Raw genomic sequence first — 18,848 nt, forward strand, 5'->3', positions numbered from 1 at the left:
CTCATTCACCTTAACTGTCTTGCAATGAGCATACAGAAAGTGAGCTGTGTGTAGTGTTCTGCCTTTGTGTTTTCTATCTTTCCCAGTTTTTTTTTTCCTGCCTCAGTACTGTGGCCACTCCTCCATGCTCACCCTGGCTGAAGTCTACCATTGGACCCTTATTGCTGCAGTTGTGGTATCATGGAAGGGGCCAGTGTGGTTATGGAAGAAGCTATGGAAGTCTCATTCTTCCTACTCAAGCATCTTGTCCCCTCCCTGTCCAAAAAGTGGTGGTGACAAGGGGAGGGGCCAGGATTGTAGGAGTGCACACCAGGTTCTACATCTCATTGATCCTACCAGATCTTCTCTTCAAATAAGTGACAGATAGCATGTTCTTCTTGACATTAGGAAATCAGGATGGAGGTAAAATCTTGCATTCTGTCCTTTTTGTGGTTCCATAATGGTCAGCATGTGAAACATGGACGATATACACCTTAATGTGCTATTATTTAAAAAAAAATTATAAAAAAATTATATTTTAAACCTGACAATGTCAACCTCCAATTCAATGCTTGTAACCTATTCAAACAATAGGTTATAAAGATAATAACAATTAATGTTGTACGTGTTGCTATGTATTTCCATGAGACTATCCCTTGATTAATGAGATTGGCACTCAGTTGACTGATAGTCTCGCCTCATTATGAACAAAAATACCAGCGTTAACTGAGCACGCTACTATTAAGGCTCACTGTTATTATGGCCCATATACCTATACCCATATCATCCATGCACCCTATTATGCAACATACATTGCCATTATCCAGCGCTTTGTTGATTGATTAAGATATTTAATGGCCACTCTTATGCAGATTCAGGCTAAATTGTGTCAATGCAGATAAATACGAAAAACATTAAAAAAAACTATATTCCCCATGGCTAGTCGATCATATGGATGAAATTTCGCATCAATTAATTAAGCGGTTTTGGAGAAGAAGATTTTTTTACATTATTATCTTCAATCCAATATGGTCAGAGGACCAAGTGGCCGATGATGGCATAAATTTAATTCTTCACTCAAATCCGGTCATATATCAGATATGAAGTTTCAAGTTTTTCAGATAAGGATTTAAATTCAACAAATTATGACTGGAATACCACTTCACGAATGACATCATCCTTATCGCCTTATATACCCCATGGGAGTTGATTTGACACATGCCAAGTTCAAATTTTTTTTGCTGAGCAGTTTCTGAGAGGAGGTCAATTTTTTTTCCTTTAACCCAATATTCTTGTCATTCGATGTGACCAATGACGTCAATTATCACTAAAATATTCTCCATGGGGAGTCCCTCCGATGTTTAAACTTTTGCAGAGGAAAAAAAAATTTGAAGCAAAAATATGTAGATGTGGACATACACACAGATACACAGGGAAACAGCCAGACAGACAGACAGACAACAGGCATTAAAATAGTCTCGCAGCCCCTTAGGGGCGAGACTAATAACAAACATCTGCTCCATGATGTGCACTTGATCGACAGATTCAAATGCAATGTCTTTTGTTTTGATTTTTCCTTTCCCAATTTCCATAAACTCCATAATGTATGCACTGGCCTTTCGATGAGGTTTTCTTATTTATTTATTTATTTTTACAGGATCGAAACCTCAGAGTGCAGCTGTCACACACACACACACACACACACACACACACACACACACACACACACACACACACACACACACACACACACACACACACACACACACACTCACATCTCGCACACATTAATATACAGTGCAGATAAATACACGAAACACAACACAGGACCGTTAGACGAGATAATCACAGCTGCTGAGCTTGTGGGAAGCGCCGTTACCTCTTGAGGAACTCGAGGTACCAGAGAGGCCACAACAATGGTGCCACCTTTCTCATCACACTTCATAGTGTTATTGGAAGAAGTATAAATTATTTCATTGCTTGAAGAGGGGGTTAAAATCAGGATGAAATAAAAATCCAGCTGTGAAGGCATCATTTGCCAAAAAAACTGGTTTCAAACCCCAATTAACTGTGAGGAAGATGCCACATCACACAGATGGATGGATGGACAGATCGACTTGAGAGGAACATGTGGGGGAAAGTTAGGGGACGTAGAACTTTAACATTACCATGAGTGACCCACCACTGGAAATACACTACACGATACCAGAATATAGCAATTGAAGATATTGTTACGGCTGTGGAAATTCGCATTACACCATAAAGGACCCTCAGGTGAGATATCTTCATAGGTACATGTGTAGTTAGCCCAAGCCCGTTGTATAGAGGGGATTTATGTGATTCATCCGGGCTGTGACGCTTTGAGTCAGTCGTTTTTCTTTTTTCTATCTTTTATTTCAAACACACAACATTTCAACAACCATGCCATCCCCATCACAGCGCCAACCACACTGCAACCACGCCACCTCCACCATCTACGCTACTACATCTTCACCACTACGTCCGCTCCCGAACGGCAAACAAAGGCGCAAACGATGGAACTGCGAGGATGCGCAGGTTTTCCCGCCTGTTTTTCCCACCATTTTTCCCCGTGCTTGGTGTGAAGGAAGGAGGAAGGGCAGCTCGCCGCCGATTGGTGGATGACCAGCGTGGGGCGGTCGGGGTGAGGGAACGCCCCTCTTCGAGAACCCTCTCGAAGGAGGGTGGAGCCAAGAACGGGGCCAGAGTTAAGGGCGGAGCCCTGGGGGATAAAAGTCGGACACGGGCGGAGCGTGGTGCTCTTGCTAACTTCGTCTTTTTCTCTCTCTCTGGCTCTTGCTCTCTTCGTCTTCGTTTCCTCTTCGTGGTGGCCGCTGGCTTGGTCTTCTGTGGTGCGGTCCCGAGACCCCGCTGGCGGGACGGAGCGTCTGCCATTCCCCACACCACGACCTCGAGCAACCACGTTTCCCCCCCCCCCTTTCTATCCGCGCTGAGATAGCGCCAGAAACCCCGTCCGTGGCGTCGAGCGGCCAACACGTGCCGGCGCGAGGCACGCCGAGAGGACTCGCCTACCACGCCAGGGATTGGAGTCGCGGCCAGGCGCGACCACGCCGACGGACGTGGGAGAGGGATTCGACAGCCCAAAGGGAAGTCACCATTTTCTTTTTGGGGTTTTTGTATGCATGTTGTGGCGCCGTGTCTCGTAAAGTAGAACTGTATAAGTGTTGCCGTGTGTGCGCGTAGTCGGTTTTAACTGCTTTTCTTCTTGCATTTGCTTTTTGTGTATGGCTGTATATACATGCTTTCCGTGTGTCGTGAAATAAAGTGCTTGCTTGTTGAACGGTGCCCGTTTCGCTTTGTCTTTTCTCCATTGACTCTCCATCCTGCTTCACGTAAAGGGTTTGTAGCAGGTGCAAGATCCCGGTAATTAATCTGAACCGTCCAGGTCGACGATAACACCGCTCGGTTATCCCGATAGTACGGAACGGCCGCCCAAGCGGCTCGTGTCCGGAGTCGACCTGCGGCGAGGTACGATCGCCCGGTCGACCATTCGCGCAGGTACTTAGGTAGATCGAATTTGGCGAACAACCCTATCCTACGCGGGTGGCCGATTGGCACGATTGTGGTGAGGTCGAAAGGCCCACCCGTGACTGACTCCGGGTGATAGTTCCTGGAGGGTCACGACTGAATTGTCCGTCCGGTGGGCGACGTGCCGCGATTCGAGTTACGCGGCCGTTCGCACGCCGGCAGGCGTGAATTCCCAATAATATATAATCTCACTTTGTTGTTTGTAACCACATGGGTAAAGTCTGGTGTTGGCTTAGTGGTTCAGGGTCCTGAGTTTGAGCCCCTGTTGGCTGTTGAATTAACATCAGGTGGGGTTGACTCAGCCTATCATCCTTCCGAGGTCAGCAAAATCAGTACCAGTGTACTGGGGTAATAACCAATCAGGGTAACCTGTGTTGGAGTGGTGACCCATCCAGGATTGTACTGCTTGTGAATGAAACTGTCTCGGCAGCCCTGTGTGCCTTTACAGTGCGAAAGGAATGGTATTATTATATATTAACCACATGGGTACCTTTTGTCCATATCGAATATGTACGAGAAAAGTAGGTAGGGGGAGAGTAAAAAAAATACTGCACAGAAAGGGGAGAAGAATGTGTGGTCACGACAGGGTTAAATTCTTGCCATTTATATACACGTACAGTATGTAGATGACCAGTGAGAGTAAAATTTTCAAAAGCTGGCTTCTTGGTTTTTCTTAAAAGTCTGACATTTTTCTCATAATTTGAATTTTTTTTTTTTTCACCGATGAATAAAAAACAAAAAAAATCATAGTAATGGCCGGTTCAGCATACTACCTGTTTCAGCTGGCTTTCCGAGTTTACGTGAACATCACACGTCTCACAATAAAATGTCTTGTCTTGCAGACTCGTCTTGATGGTCTCCTGAGGGCCATGCGGCCGAGTACCCAACCTTGGAAAGGCCTTGATGACACCACCACCATCGCGGGCTTGGATCATTGTCTTGTGCTTCGAACCTAAGGATAGAAACCATCAAAGGACTTCACAAAGCCCAAAGTTGCTTCGTCATTTTGAGTTATTTTCTCGACCAGACATATCAAGCTGCTAAGGCAAGATTCCTCTGGTCAGAAAGGTGGGGAAATCTTATGCCCCTAAAATTAAATGAATAGACAGCACTGAGCTTTGAATCAGAAATATTGAGGGTTTTTTTTTTTTTGCCATTTCTGGTCTTCAGGCCTTTTAATCAACTTCAGTTATAAATGGCTATAATTTAACACTGTATTTTAGATGTAGTTCTGCTTTCAGGCCAAGAATCAATGTCACATCGGGGCCTTCCTCACCTTTGTTGTGTGCTTCCAGTTGTGACCGAGAGTTCACAACCACTTTGCACAACGAGCAGTAGAGCAAACGCTGAGCCTGAGCATCTTCTGCCTCGCCATCCTTGGCAATGTCCACACTCCTCTCCGTGAGCTTTACAACACAGCACTCCTGAGGCTGAGTTGGGGTAAGTGAAAGGCTGCTCCGAGAGATGGCATTCATGTCACGTGTTGCCGATATTACTTCTCCATTCTCTACAGAGTGGAAGTGGAAGCAGTGATGGACAACACATGAAGAACATTTCTGAGAAATGAAGAAAGCTATTACCAATCAAATATTTGTCATCACGTGATACCTAAAGATGTACCTTTTGAGAACATGACAATACAACACTATCAGACTAAAGCCGAAACAGAAATGAATTGCTCAGGAACAATACAGAAGGAGAGTTGAAAGTTTTGCCCTTTCTGCAATTGCAACCAAGAATGAACATTGATTTGTGCCATGTGCACTCATCTGGCAACAACATGCTGTTGATGAAAAACCGTGAGCTCATTACCACTGGTTCATTAATGTAACATAAACACAAACAGACACTTGTTCTTCGGGAGGACTGTACGGTACACTTTGAGCAGCAGATGGTTCTCTGAAAATCCAGGCAAACACAGAGCAAAGTTCACTTAATTTAAAAACTTTTGCAGCCAAAGCAAAACAAATACAATGCATCATCTCCACTTTATTCATTGGGAAGTATATATTCAGAATCTGACTCGAAGGTCTGTGGAAATATGGTCGTCTTGGCAACTGCATAAAAATTCATCACAAGCGAAGAAGCACAAAAGTCAAGGTATTGAGCATTTATCCCACACAGTCGGGAAATGTAACAGTTGCTGTTGCAAACATGGACTGGAAGAGACCTCTGGCTGAGGATTAGAATGTTTCTTTTTTTTTTTTTGAATACAAGGTCAAGGCTCATGGAAGAGCGACAACACAGAACGGATTGGGATGGATATAACAAAAGGATATAACAAAATGGATTTAAGAAAAGGAACAGCAGAAAGAAAAAAGGGAAATGCCAACAACAGGGACAAAATAAAGGGAGATGGACAACAAGAGACGAGGGGGGGGGGGAGAAGAATGCTGGCGGTGGATAATTTTTTGGGGGAAGAGGTTAACTGGTGAAGAAAAAATCATAGTTTTGGATGGGGGATGATCTGATGTGGTAATGAACAGCTGGGTTGAAGACATGGAGGGAAGAATGAGATTGAAGAGGATGTAGATGTTGGTTTCACAGGAAGGGAAAAAGAGTAACAAATGAGTGGAGGTGAGCAGTGATTCTGGATTTTAGGAGTTTAACTAGAAGGGGGTTGCTGTTGGACCATGTGCGCCCTGCCGAAACATGGGGTGGGGGGGGTACAAAGCAAAGAGAAAGCAGAGGGTTCAAGACCAGAAAGAGGCAGAAGAAGACAGAGAGGCCACTGACATATCCGTGATGGCAAATTGTGATAGGCCGATAGACTCAGCTTCGTCGATGGAGATTCCAACGATCTTGAAGTCCTTGGTTTCCATGGTGTGAAGATGAGAAAGGTGTGAAGCAGAGGCACTGTCCGAGCAGGGTGTAACAGTATTCCATCAAGCTGCGGATAAAAGCCTTGAAGGTGGACAAGAGTTCAGGTGTGCCAAGGAAGGACTTTGCACGACAGAGGATGCCCATTCAAAGACTGGCTTTGAAAGCCAACTTCAAAATGTGGTTTGCTCAAGAAAGATCATGGCTGAGATTCAGACCTGAGAGTTTTAGTGACAGAACTTGTTAAGAAAGTAGATAGGAGGGTTTGCTGTTCAGTCCTTTTAGAGAAGGATAATGAGTGTATGGGATTTCTCAGGATTAAAAGACAAATTCTAAGTTTCTGACCAGTTTGTGATTTTGTCAAGGTCTGAAGAGAAAAAAAAAATCTGAAAACCCACTCCGTGGGAGTACCTCCTGTGCAGCTTCCCTTCGCAGGGCAGCTCACCGGATGACAGGATTGGGGCAAAGCCTTCGGGACCCCCGATCTTTGATGATAGGAGGGAAACCACGGGGTAACATCCCTGGGTCAGATTGCGGGAGAGTGTGTCGGAGTGGTGCTGAGGTGTCGTCGACCAGAAGGCGATCTCCTTGGGTCAACCTGAGGCGGTCCCTTCGGGTGGGTGCCTGGAATGTCCTATCCTAAGAGAGGATGATCACCTGTCTCTGTTATCATCTGAGCTCAAGCGTTTGGACATCGGGATTGCAGCTCTCTCTGAGGTTCGGAGACCGGATTGCGGCGAGATAATGGTGGGTGGTTGCACCTACTATTGGTCTGGTCGCTCTGATGGTTACCATACCCAAGGAGTTGCTGTAGCTGTGTCCAATAAGCTGACCCCAATGATAATTGAGGTAACACCGGTCAACGAGCGTATTATGAGATTAAGGATTCGTCACTCCTTAGGTGTCATTTCCCTGGTCTCTGTTTATGCTCCGACTGAGGCGAGTGATCTCACCATGAAGGATGCATTCTACGCCACGCTCGAGTCTGTGGTTGATCAGTGCCCCAGACGGGATACACTTCTAGTCTTGGGGGATTTCACTGCATCGACTGGAACTGATAGGGATGGTTATGAGGTGTGTGTTGGTCCCCATGGGTCAGGAACTATGAACCAGAATAGCACTAAGTTCCTTGACTTTGCAAGAAGTCATGGACTTAGGGTGGCTGGTTCATGGTTTCAGCACCCACAAGCTCATCGCTGGACTTGGTATTCCAATGCTGGCGGTGTGGCAAAGGAGATTGGCCATGTCCTCGTTGATGGTCGTTGGAGGATGATCCAGAACTGCAGGTCTACCAGAGTGCTCAGTTCCTCAATACTGACCACAGGCTTGTTGTAGCAACTCTAAAGCTGCACTCTAAATCCTGGAGAATGGTACCATCCCAGCCAAGGCTGGATGTTGGCAAGCTCAGGGATGAGAGAGTAGCTGAGGAGTTTGCGAACAGGTTGAGTGGACACTTGGGGGGTCTGGCTGCTTTGGGGGGTCCTGAAGAGTTGTGGAGTGCCTTCAAGACCACCCTCCTTGATGTTGCTGGTGGATGTCTTGGAACTCACCGCAGGGCAAATAAGAATTTTGTCTCTCAAGGGACACTGGGTACCATTGACCAGAGTCGCAGGGCCAGGCTGAATGGCAGAGCAGAGCTGTTCAGGGAGGTGAGGGGTAAAACTGTACATGCACTGAGGGTGGACAAGGAGGCCTATGTGCGAGGAATCTGTGAGGGGGTAGAGCATCACCTGTGGACAGGTGATTCTCGTCCTGCTTACAGGGGAATTCGCGCATTACGTTCATCCAAGCCCATCCCTCGGAGCACTGCAGTTAGAGCAGAGAGTGGTAGGCTCTTGACAGAGGAGTCTGAAGTGAAGGCCCGCTGAGCCGGTTACTTTGAGCGGTTGTACCAGGCTGATCCCCCAGCTGTTGAGTTGGACACCAAGGGTGTTACAATCCCTATTGCTGACCCTCGAATCAACTATGGTCCACCTTCGCTTGTGGAAACACGGGCTGCGGTGAACCAGTTGAAATGGGGCAAAGCTGCAGGGATCTGTGGCATCCATGCTGAACTTCTCAAGGCTGGTGGAAATGCTGCACTCATGTCGTTACATGCAGTTTTGTGCTCTGCCTGGAACACAGGCATCATCCCAACTGATTGGAAGAGGGGCCTTGTTGTTCCTCTCTGAAAAGGGAAGGGTGATCGCCAAGACTGCAACAACTACCGAGGGGTGATGCTGCTCTCAGTGCCGAGCAAGGTCTTTGCTCGGAGAATTCTTGATAGGGTTCGCCACCATCTGCTTGAGCACCAGCGTCCAGAGCAGTCAGGCTTTACACCAAAGAGGTCAACGATTGACCGTATCCTTGCTCTTCGTGTCCTCACCAAACGCAGACGAGAGTTTCGGCAGGGGCTGCTTGCAGCCTATGTTGATCTCTGCAAAGCGTTCGATTTAGTGAATCAGGATCTCCTCTGGAAGATTCTTGGTCTTCGTGGAGTGCCACCAAAACTGATCGATCTGATGTCGAACTCGACTCTGGTACTGAGAGTGCTGTGAAATGTGGTGGTACCATCTCTGACTTATTTCCAGTTGTTACTGGAGTTTGTCAGGGGTGTGTACTGGCCCCCACACTTTTCAGCACTTGTATGGACTGGATTTTAGGGAGGATGTCAGAGAGATCAAGCTGCGGTGCATCGTTTGGGAATGTCAAGATCTCTGACCTTGATTTTGCAGATGATGAAGTCATCTTTGCGGAGACTTTAGATATCCTTTTGGGGGCCCTCGAGGTGCTGAATGAGGAGTCGGAGCTGCTGGGATTACGGGTTTCTTGGGTCAAAACTAAGATTCAGGCTTTCGGTGACATCTTGGATGCTGCAGTCCTGTCTGTGTCTGTTTGTGGTGAGGATGTTGAGGTCGTGGAGAGATTCACTTACCTTGGCAGTGATATTCATGTCTCTGCTGGCTGTGAGTCAGAGGTCAATAGACGTCTGGGTCGGGCCTGGGGAGTCATGGATTCACTGGATCATGGGGTGTGGCGCTGCCGGTACCTGTGCGGGAGGACGAAAGTCCGAGTGTTCAAGTCCTTGGTACTTCCAGTCTTGCTCTATGGATGCGAGACTTGGACTCTGACCAAGGATCTGAGACAGAGACTTAATTCCTTTGGTACCAGGTCTCTTCCGAGAATCCTTGGCTATCGCTGGTCGGATTTTGTGTCCAACGAGCGGTTGCTGAGAGAGACTCGGATGAGATTTGTTACCTGCATAGTCCGTGAGCATCAGTTGCGGCTGTATGGACATGTGGCTCATTTTCCTGACGCTGATCCTGCTCACCAGATTCTCTCAGCGATGAAGTCTCATGAGTGGAGGAGGCCAGTGGGCTGACCACGTGCCTCGTGGTTGTGGCAGGTTGACCATCATCTCAAGGAGATGGGGATGGGCCTGGCATCTGCCTGGGGGATGGCCAGACGGAGGCCCCTGGAGTACCGGCGGAAAGTGGACACAGCGACGCGCTGTTCTGGCACATGCTCCCATACCTGACCTGAAGAGAGGGAAGAGGCTGCTGGCTGACTGTCAGAATGATGAGAGATGTCATGACAGAGAGTAGAGTCATCAGCAAAGAGATAAAGGGGATTTTCCAGAGCATCAGAAAGATCGTTCATGAAAATTCGGAATAATATGGGGCCAAGAACACTGTCTTGAGTACTCCAGTCTTGACAGGGAGAGGAGATGAAAGGGCTCCATTGAGAGCCACATGGCTATGAGAGTGGAGGAAGTCAGTCATCCAAAGTGGAGTTGGCCTTGGAATCCATTGGTAAATAGTTTGGAGAGCAGGGCAGGATGGCAGACTGTATCAAAAATTCGAGATATGTCCAGAGAGACAGCCCTGATCTCATGTCTGATACTGAAGGCCTCCATTCATTTTTGGGAGAGTAGAAGCAGCATGTTCATGGTCGAGTTACCTGGTCAGGATCCGAATCAATGATCTCAGATGAGGTCATTGGAGAAAAGGAATGCTTTTATGTCAACTGTGATGATGGATTCCATGACCTTGCTGATGATTGATTGGAAGTGAGCCAATCGGTCTTTAGTGGAGGGGATAGATTTTTGTACCTTTTTAAAGTCATGCATTGATGTTGGCTGACTTCCAATCAGATGGAATATAACCTAAGGCAAACTAGAGGGTGAAAAGAACAGAGAGAAGAAGTGCAAGAGCAGCAGAGGAGGTTTTTTTTGGACATGCAAGCTGATGCCATCCGGTCCAGTTGCAGAATCAGTTGAGAGTTGCTAGAAACTTCTCCACTTTCTTAGGTACAAAAGGCACGGAGTTTAGGAGCAGTTGAGTATGATTGGGAAGGGTGGGAGCAGAGAATGAGGAGTTGGGGACACAAGATTTGGAAGCAGACACTGAATTGAAGCATTCGTCCTTCTCACGAGTAGAGTCAGCCGTGGTGCCATTTGAAGAGGGGGAAGGGATGGAGGGGGAGCATACTCGAGACAGAATTAACAAGGGACCACCGAGTTTTATTGGAGGATGACAAGATTGAAAGGTCACTCTTGAAGTTGGACAGATGTTGTTTTCTGGCTCCCCTGAGAGTTGGACACACACTTGTTGTGGACCTTGTGGAATGACCTGAGGTTGCCTTTGATTAGATTTGTCTTCCAGGAGGATAATGAAAGTTGTTTCAAGGCAACTACCTCACCACAGGATTCAGTGTACCATGGGTGGGAGGATGGGTATGATAACTGAAGATGAGATGGGATTAATCTGTGCATAAGGGAAAGCAAGTTTCTGTGGAAGAATTCCCAGGCTGGATTAATATTAGGGGCAGTAGATAAAGGAGACCAGTCCTGAAGTACGATGGCTGCTTGCAGTCAGACAGAATTGCCAAACTCACTGGTGCTGAGGCTGTTATCTGAGAATGGCCAGAGAGATGTTGATCTTCAAAAAGCCATGATTTTTTTTTTCATTTGATATCATTTTTGAAGCATTTTTGTAATGTTATTAAGAGCTTCAAAATGAAGAAAGATTTTATTCAGTTTGGGGATATTGTAAAGCAGAAGGAATGAAGAATGAAGAATATTGTAAAGAATGAAGGAGTAACAATGCATGACAGATTGAGTTTTTTTTTTCTGATGTTGTTGCTGTTTTTTTTTTGGGGGGGGGGGGGGTTGGAGTAACGAAGAGGTTTTTTTTGTTGTTTGTATTTTTTGGAGTGAGGAGGAATAATCTGATGGATCAGAAGTAACAATACCTGGGATAAAATGAGCGAAAATGAAGCACTTGCAATAAAAAACGGAGGGAGAAGCAACTGCCGTTTGAAGTGGTTTAAATTGATGCGGAAAGAGGGGAGAAAGAAGAATATTTTTTTTCTTTAAATCTGTACGAGACTCGCTCCCTTCAAAGGCATTGGCAAGTAATCTCGCCCCCACACCCTCGCAGGGAGGAGATTTTTTTGTGGCCATGATATGACATGACGCTGGGTACTACCAACATGTTTGAAAATTTGGTGGAGATTGGCTCAGCCCTGGTTTTTTTTCCATGATTTCCAGATATACATACATATATACACACAGAGTATTGCTTTATTTAATATACTGGGATTAAATAGAATGCTTAAGAAGGAAGTAAAGGGAGAGTGGCAACTAATGGGAGATAATATTTGGAGACATGTTGTGGGTATGAGAAACATTTGGGGAAAAAACAATGAAAAAAAACGGGTTGGCCCAAAAATATCGAAGCCTGAGATGGAGGATTGAAATAAATAAATAAGCATGACAAAAATGCACAGGAGTAAGCACTCAATGAGAACAACAATCAACACAAACAGAGAACAGAAAAGTTATGGCACCCCAGACTAATCCAGAACAATTACTTAGCTTTTTGGAAGCAGGTTTCTCAGAGGACCAAGAGAAGTGACCATGACCAGGTAACCGGATAGGGAAATCTAAAGTAGAAAGCATTGCCTGGAGTTGCCTTTTGAAACACTCAAAGCAAAACTGCAATGCACTGTACAAGCGAGATCACTGTCTGCTTTCATGGTTTTGTGATTCTATGTACTTGAAGCCAACCCCTCGATTATGGTCGAATTACATGTTCTTAATTCATCTCAAAATATAGGCGACATGTCCTTATAACAAAATATCCTAGTCAGTCTCAAGCAATATCAATATGAAACGAAAGCCTGGTGTTGGCTTCGTGGTTAGGGTGGCGGCTTGGGATCCTAGGGTCCTTGGCCCGTTAGTTCAAGCCCCGTTGGCCGCTGAATTAAAATACACCAGGAGGTTGACTCAGCCTGTCATCCTTCCGAGGTCGGCAAAATGAGCACCAGTGTACTGGTAAGGGGGACACTGCATCAGCGGCATAGCCGCATCCCAACCAATGATGCAACCAGCAGCCACAGGCTGCACTCAATAGAGAGAGAACATGAAACTCTTTACGGAATATTTTATGAGACTAAACGTGCCTACCGTTTATATGAGAGATATTCCAACATCCATTTTAAACTGGAATTTTAAGATTGTAATTCCAGGATTTCCAAAGTAGACAAAAAGCGTTGCTCATCATCATCAAACTCAAAAAAATTAGATCTAAATTAATTTTATTATTCAAACAAAAGTTCATAAATTACAGTAAATGGGAATTTTTTTCGTTTGTTAATGCTTAAATAGCATTAATGGCAGGCCTGGTGGTGTCAATAAATATTCAGAAACTATATGTCTGTGATGAAATTAGCTTGAGAAATGCATTAGGTATATCTCTACAAATATACAATTCCAAAAATATATAGTACAGGCCACAATATCCTTCTTGAGAAACACAACTGAAGATTTATTTTCACCTTATAGAAATTATGTATTTTAACTTTGAAAGTGATTCGCAGATACTCTTTATTTGAGAATATTGTTTGGTAATCTAAATGCGGATTCATCCTCCTAAAAGCAAGGACTTTCGTGCAAAGTCAACGAAAGCTCCAAAATAGAAATTCCAATTGTTGTACAATAAAGCAACCATTCTGCTAAATGTTAAACATAATTACTGTCAAATTTCTTATATTCGAAAAACTGAGTCAGAATGTTTGTGTGAATATTTGGAAATTATTGGGAGGTTATAAATGAACAAAAGCAGAGGGTCATTAAATCGGCATAAAAGGGAGGAAGTAAAAGAACAAAGCACGATGGAACCAACCAAAAAACTGAGCTGCTCACTAACCCGGCCCAGAAGTAAGCAACAATGATAAATGGAGCCAGAATGCAAAGAATAAAATAATAAAAATAAATGAAGTACCATTCACCAATATTCATACCAGAATCTTTTTTGGTGCAACGCAAGTTGGTTACAGGCTCCATCTTGGTTTTGCTTGTGGCACCACCTCCTTTCCGGTCCCCCACACAACTCCGTCTTCTTCGTCCCTTTCCAGCCTCTAAGGACGTGAGTCGCTTCGAGTGCTTGTTTCCTTTAAAGTGTGCGCTGGCCTGGTGCTGCAACCAGTGTTCATGCATTCACTCAAAGAAAGCCAAGCTGCCAAAAGCTGGACAATTGGAGGTTAAAAAAGTTCCCTTTAAAAATGCATGGTCAATAAATAGGGGATACAAGGTGGAGTCCATTGGGACGGTACACTCGAAGGCCCAAGGCAGTTACATAGCACACATTTCTCCATAAGCATAGTCTTCATAGTCAAAAAATGAGCAATGAAAAAAGCTGAAATATAAACACATTTCTCTTTCTGTCATTGTTTATTTGACAGAACCTCGTGGAATGTTTTCTCACCTCAGAATTGAAGCGGATTTGACAGAGGTTACAAGTGAACAACTGTCTCCGACGAGGCATGAGAGGCACACCAAATGTATGAGTGACCACGGCCTTCTGCACTGGGTCCATCTAAGGACACAAAAGGCACCCTATAACCCATTTGTTCAAAATATGACTGAGCATTTGTGAGGTATGTAGAAAGTATAGTTAAAAGACTTGGATGAAGAACACCACACTGAAGTAATACAGAGATCGTGAAATAGTGAAAACTGCAGGAATTTTTTTTGCCATTTTGTGATCTCTACATGAAAAAAGAAAAAATCAAAATTAGGTTTATGGTGGAGTAAAACAACACAGGAGTGGGTTTTCTCTAGCATAGAAGGGCAGGATGGACCAAGCGGACATTATCCGGATATGCAAATACGACTTGGAGCAAAATATATGTCAAAATATTTTGGAACTGGAGATGCTTGTTAATCAAGTACATAATTTATATCATAATATACTTTATTGAGCCTTCAAAATATTACATGATTTTGCTGACGAAGAAATTGCTATTATCCTTCTGTCGACAAAAATGCACCCTGGAAAGCCCTTCCAAGGCATGCACTTGAATTTTCCAGTCGGTGGAAAATTCAACTTGCTATGAAACCCTAAATAACCTGATGTCGAGTTGGTGATGACTTCGTAGACAAGAATAATCGGCTGATCACAAGCTAAAGACAAAAAAAGCATTTACAGCAATAACGTTGACTCTTTGAATTCAAGCTAATGGGTAAGCTTAATACACAGACAGATCTGAAAAATAATTTCAGAATTAATATAACTAAATTGTCTACAAAACACAAGATGAAAAAAAATGATTGCACGAAGCAATGTTTAATATGTACAAGTAAGTGGCTATCATTTTATGGATTATGCTACTCTCTTGATACATTGCAAAACTGTCAGTATTATTATCTATGTATATTAGCAGGGTACCTATCTCCACCAGGTTCGTATATGTCTCACCTCAAATGAGAAATTTTTGGAGTGTGTATTGGTAAAAACTGGATTTCAGCATAAATATTCAGTGAGCAGGTATCGCATTGGGTGGATCTGGTAAACTTGGCAACCTCGTTCCATTCCACCAGCTAAGATTTTCAATCCTGATTGTTGTACCTCCAAAGTCCTGCTTAGGAGTGAGGGTGAAATTATGCAAGCTCGGCTGGGAAACTGATTTGGGTACTTTTTAAGCCTACCGCCTGATCGAAGATCACCAAAGTTTTTCACATACCAACCGACCATGTCTAGGCACTTATCTCTCTCCACGTGGCTTCTTCAGCCCCAACCGACCCCCTCCTACACTCCACTAGCTTTGCTTTCGCCAATTTCCATTCAGTATTTCTCACAGCAATCCATTTTCCTATTCAATTATCGAGAGTTCAGTAGTTTCAGTTTCACTTTCCAACATCAGTTTCACTTTGGGATATCAGTTTCGATTCGTCATTGGAACTTGTGATGCGATGTGAGTGGTGCATGGAAAAGATAGTGAAAAAAATATTCGGGGGATTGTTTTCAATTTTATAAGGGGTAAAAAGTGTCCTAAAGGTCTAAAAAGGGTCCAATTCAAATCAAAATCAGTAAGGGGTGTAATGGGTCTAAAGAGTCTTTAAGGGGTCTCAACGGGTCGCAGGGATCGAAGCATGAAAGAGCAAAAGGGGTCTTAAAGTGTCCAAATGGTCTCAATGGTCATAAAAGATCTCTCCATTATATTTTAAAAGTGTCTAAATGGTTGAAGGAGGTCGAAAGGTCTCTAAAAGGTCTAAATGTGTATGAAGGGGACCAAGGGGTCTGAAGGTGTGAGGGTCTTAAAAGGGTCTAAATGGGTATGAAGAAGTCTAAATGCTCAAAAGGATGGAAACGTATAAGGTGTCAAGGGGGTGTTTAAAGGGTCTAACGTATCTAAAAGGTCTAAATCTCCAAAGGGTATAAAGGGTGTAAAGGTCTATTCAGTCTTAAAAGGGTCTAAAGGGGTCTAAAGGAGTGTCAGGGATCTAAAGGGTGTGTGGTGTCTACAGGTCTAAAAGTTACATTCAAATACTATTTAACAAAATTAATAGATGTAAGCATGGTCCAATAATACTGTTGTGGTTACCAAATTCGCAAACCACCATTCAGGTCCCTTAGGTGAGGTATCTCGGTAAGTACATGTGTAGTTAGGCCCAAACCCGTTGTCTAGTGGGAATACATGTCATTCATGCGTGCTGCGACTCTTCAGGATAGCCGTTTTTCTTTTACTATCTTTATTTTGGACCAACCGCCATGATTACCACCACAACCACAACATCAACCACCAACCACAACGCCGCTTCACCACAACCGCCACGACCTTCACGTCACACCTCGCAACCGTCGCCTCGCCACCGTTCTTGCGCCGCCTGTGGGTACCGGTGTTGGACTCGTGCAGGGCGCGCGCCGAACAGCGTGTACAAAATCACGGATTTTGTGCTTCAAAAACGGATCAAAAACGACACACGCCCACTTTTTGCCGTCCAATCGGTGAGCGAGGGGCGAATTGGCCCCGCCCCCAGGGCGATCGATATATGCAAATTTATGGATCAAAAAGCCTTCACGCCCACTTTTTCTCGGGCCAATGGGGAGCGAGGTGAAAGGTCAAAGGGAGGGGGTCAAGGGCGAAGCTACGGGGCTGATAAAAGGACTGTGTTCGTCAGTCCAGTAGAGTCCAGAGGTGGAGAGGAAGAGAGTAGGAGAGTCGAGATCAGAGAGTTAAGACTTCGCGGGCGGTGGAGTTGGCGAGAAGGAGCTGGTCGTCGTGTGCGTTGGAGTCGGAACGGAGGGGACGGAGCTGTGGAGAGGCGGCGAGGGCAGACGAGGGGGTGCTCGCGTCGTGCAGAGAGCTGCACCCGAGGGAGGCCGACAGCGCGACCTGGCCGAGGTGGAGACGCTCGTCGCGGGACAATAAGAATCCTCGATACCCGGAGCATCAGCAACCCCCTCCTGTTTCCCCCCGCGCTGAGATAGTGCGACCAAGGGGGCCCCTTTCCCACCCCCTACCAGACACTGTCCACGAGGCCCGCGGAGTTGAGGCGCCATCGCCGCTCCGCGTCTCATCACCAGACGGGTAGGCGCGACCCGGTCTCGGCCTCAGGCCCGCCTCATCCTTGAGGGTATTCTTTCCTTGGTTTTGGGTATGTGTTGTCGGCGCCCTCTGTGAAGTAAAATTGTATAAGTGTTGCCGTGTGCTCGGTAGTCGGTATTAGCTCTGCATTGTGTTTTCGCTTTTATATTTGCTTTTTGTGTAAATGGAATTGTGTTTTTCTTTTCTGTGTGCTTTTGGTGGAATTGTATATGTGTGCTTCCCGTGTGCCGCGAATAAATGTGCTTTGTGTTGAACTGTTTCCCGCTTCGCTTCGTCATTTCTCCCATTGAATCCTCATCTTGCTTCACGTAAAGGGTTGGTAGTGGGCTGAATACGCCCGATAATTAATCGAACCGTCGAGGTCGACGATAACACCGCTCGGTTATTCCGATAGTACGGAACGGGTCGCTTAAGTGGCCCGTGTCCGAAGTCGACCTGCGGCGAGGTGCGATCGCCCGGTCTACCCTCCGCGTGGGTACTTAGGTAGGTCGAATTTGGCGAGCAACCCTATCCCACGCGGGGGCTGATTGGCTCGATCGCGGTGAGACCGAAAGGTCCACCCGTGACTGGTTCCCGGCGTTAGTCCGAGAGGGTCACGACTGAATTGTCCGTCCGGTGGGCGACGTGCCGCGATTCGAGTTACGTGGCCGTCAGCACGCCGGCGGGCGCGAATCCGTAACAATACATAAATAATCCACAGTCACAGTCCAAGTTACATTCAAACAGTACATAATTAAGACATACTCACATAGGTCAATCAATAATTCACCCCTGCCCCTATACACCTCTCACCCTCCCCCAATCCTCCCTCATACCCACATTGGAGGTAGGTGGTGTTTGTGCATTTAAGCTTAGTCTAAAGAATCTTAAAAGAGTCGAAGGGGTGAACAGGTCGAAGGTGTCAAAGGGATCTAAATAAGTGTAAGGGGTCTAAAGCGTCTTTGATATCGAGAGGACTAAAAGTTACATTCCAGTAGGACAGTATGTAATGGAATTAATAGATGAAGGCAAGGTTCAACAACACAGAATTAATATACATGGTCATGGTCCAAGTCAAGTTCAAACAATACATAAGAAATAAACATACTCTCAAGGCTCAAGTTAGGCTTCACCACCCCACACCAACCCCCCCCCCCTCAACCATCCCCGTCCCAACGGTGAGGGTGGGTGGAGTTTGCGCATTTAAGCTCAGTATAGCGGATCTAGGGGATGTAAAGGTCTAATGAGTGTAAAGGGGGTTCTCAAGGAGTGTAAGGGGTCGAAGGGTCAAAAGGGTGGATGGCTATCGGATCTAAAAAAGAACTGAACGTTGAAAAGGTATGTTCCAATAGACTAGAATCTTAATATAATGGAGAGAACGTACATGGTTATGTATGTTTGTATGTATGTATATTTGTGACCAAAGCATCTTATTCTTCAAATTTTCTTGAATAAATTTCACCATGTTGTGTAATATATATATATATATATATATATATATATATATATATATATATATATATATATATATATATATATATATATATATATATATATATATATATATATATATATATATATATATATATATATATATATATATATATACATATATATATACATATATATAT

At 44.9% G+C, this 18,848-nt stretch overlaps 1 protein-coding gene across 11 annotated transcripts in view; it reads right to left on the reverse strand.

The window, feature by feature from the left end:
• LOC147032393 (zinc finger protein 385D-like) overlaps window positions 1-18,848 on the reverse strand; it is a 722,012-nt gene that overhangs the window by 43,982 nt on the left and 659,182 nt on the right. For all 11 annotated transcript variants that reach the window (XM_085869978.1, XM_085869976.1, XM_085869977.1 and 8 more), the window contains 4 exons: window positions 14,115-14,225; window positions 13,651-13,825; window positions 4,823-5,053; window positions 4,320-4,498 (listed from right to left, as the gene is read on the reverse strand). In XM_085869978.1, coding sequence (XP_085726104.1) covers window positions 4,320-4,498; window positions 4,823-5,053; window positions 13,651-13,825; window positions 14,115-14,225 — 696 coding nt within the window. The remainder of the gene's footprint in view (window positions 1-4,319; window positions 4,499-4,822; window positions 5,054-13,650; window positions 13,826-14,114; window positions 14,226-18,848) is intronic.

The sequence above is a fragment of the Eptatretus burgeri genome, chromosome 2 (genome assembly GCF_056783735.1).
Source record: "Eptatretus burgeri isolate ZD-2024b chromosome 2, Ebu_testis_v1, whole genome shotgun sequence".
NCBI lineage: Eukaryota > Metazoa > Chordata > Myxini > Myxiniformes > Myxinidae > Eptatretus > Eptatretus burgeri.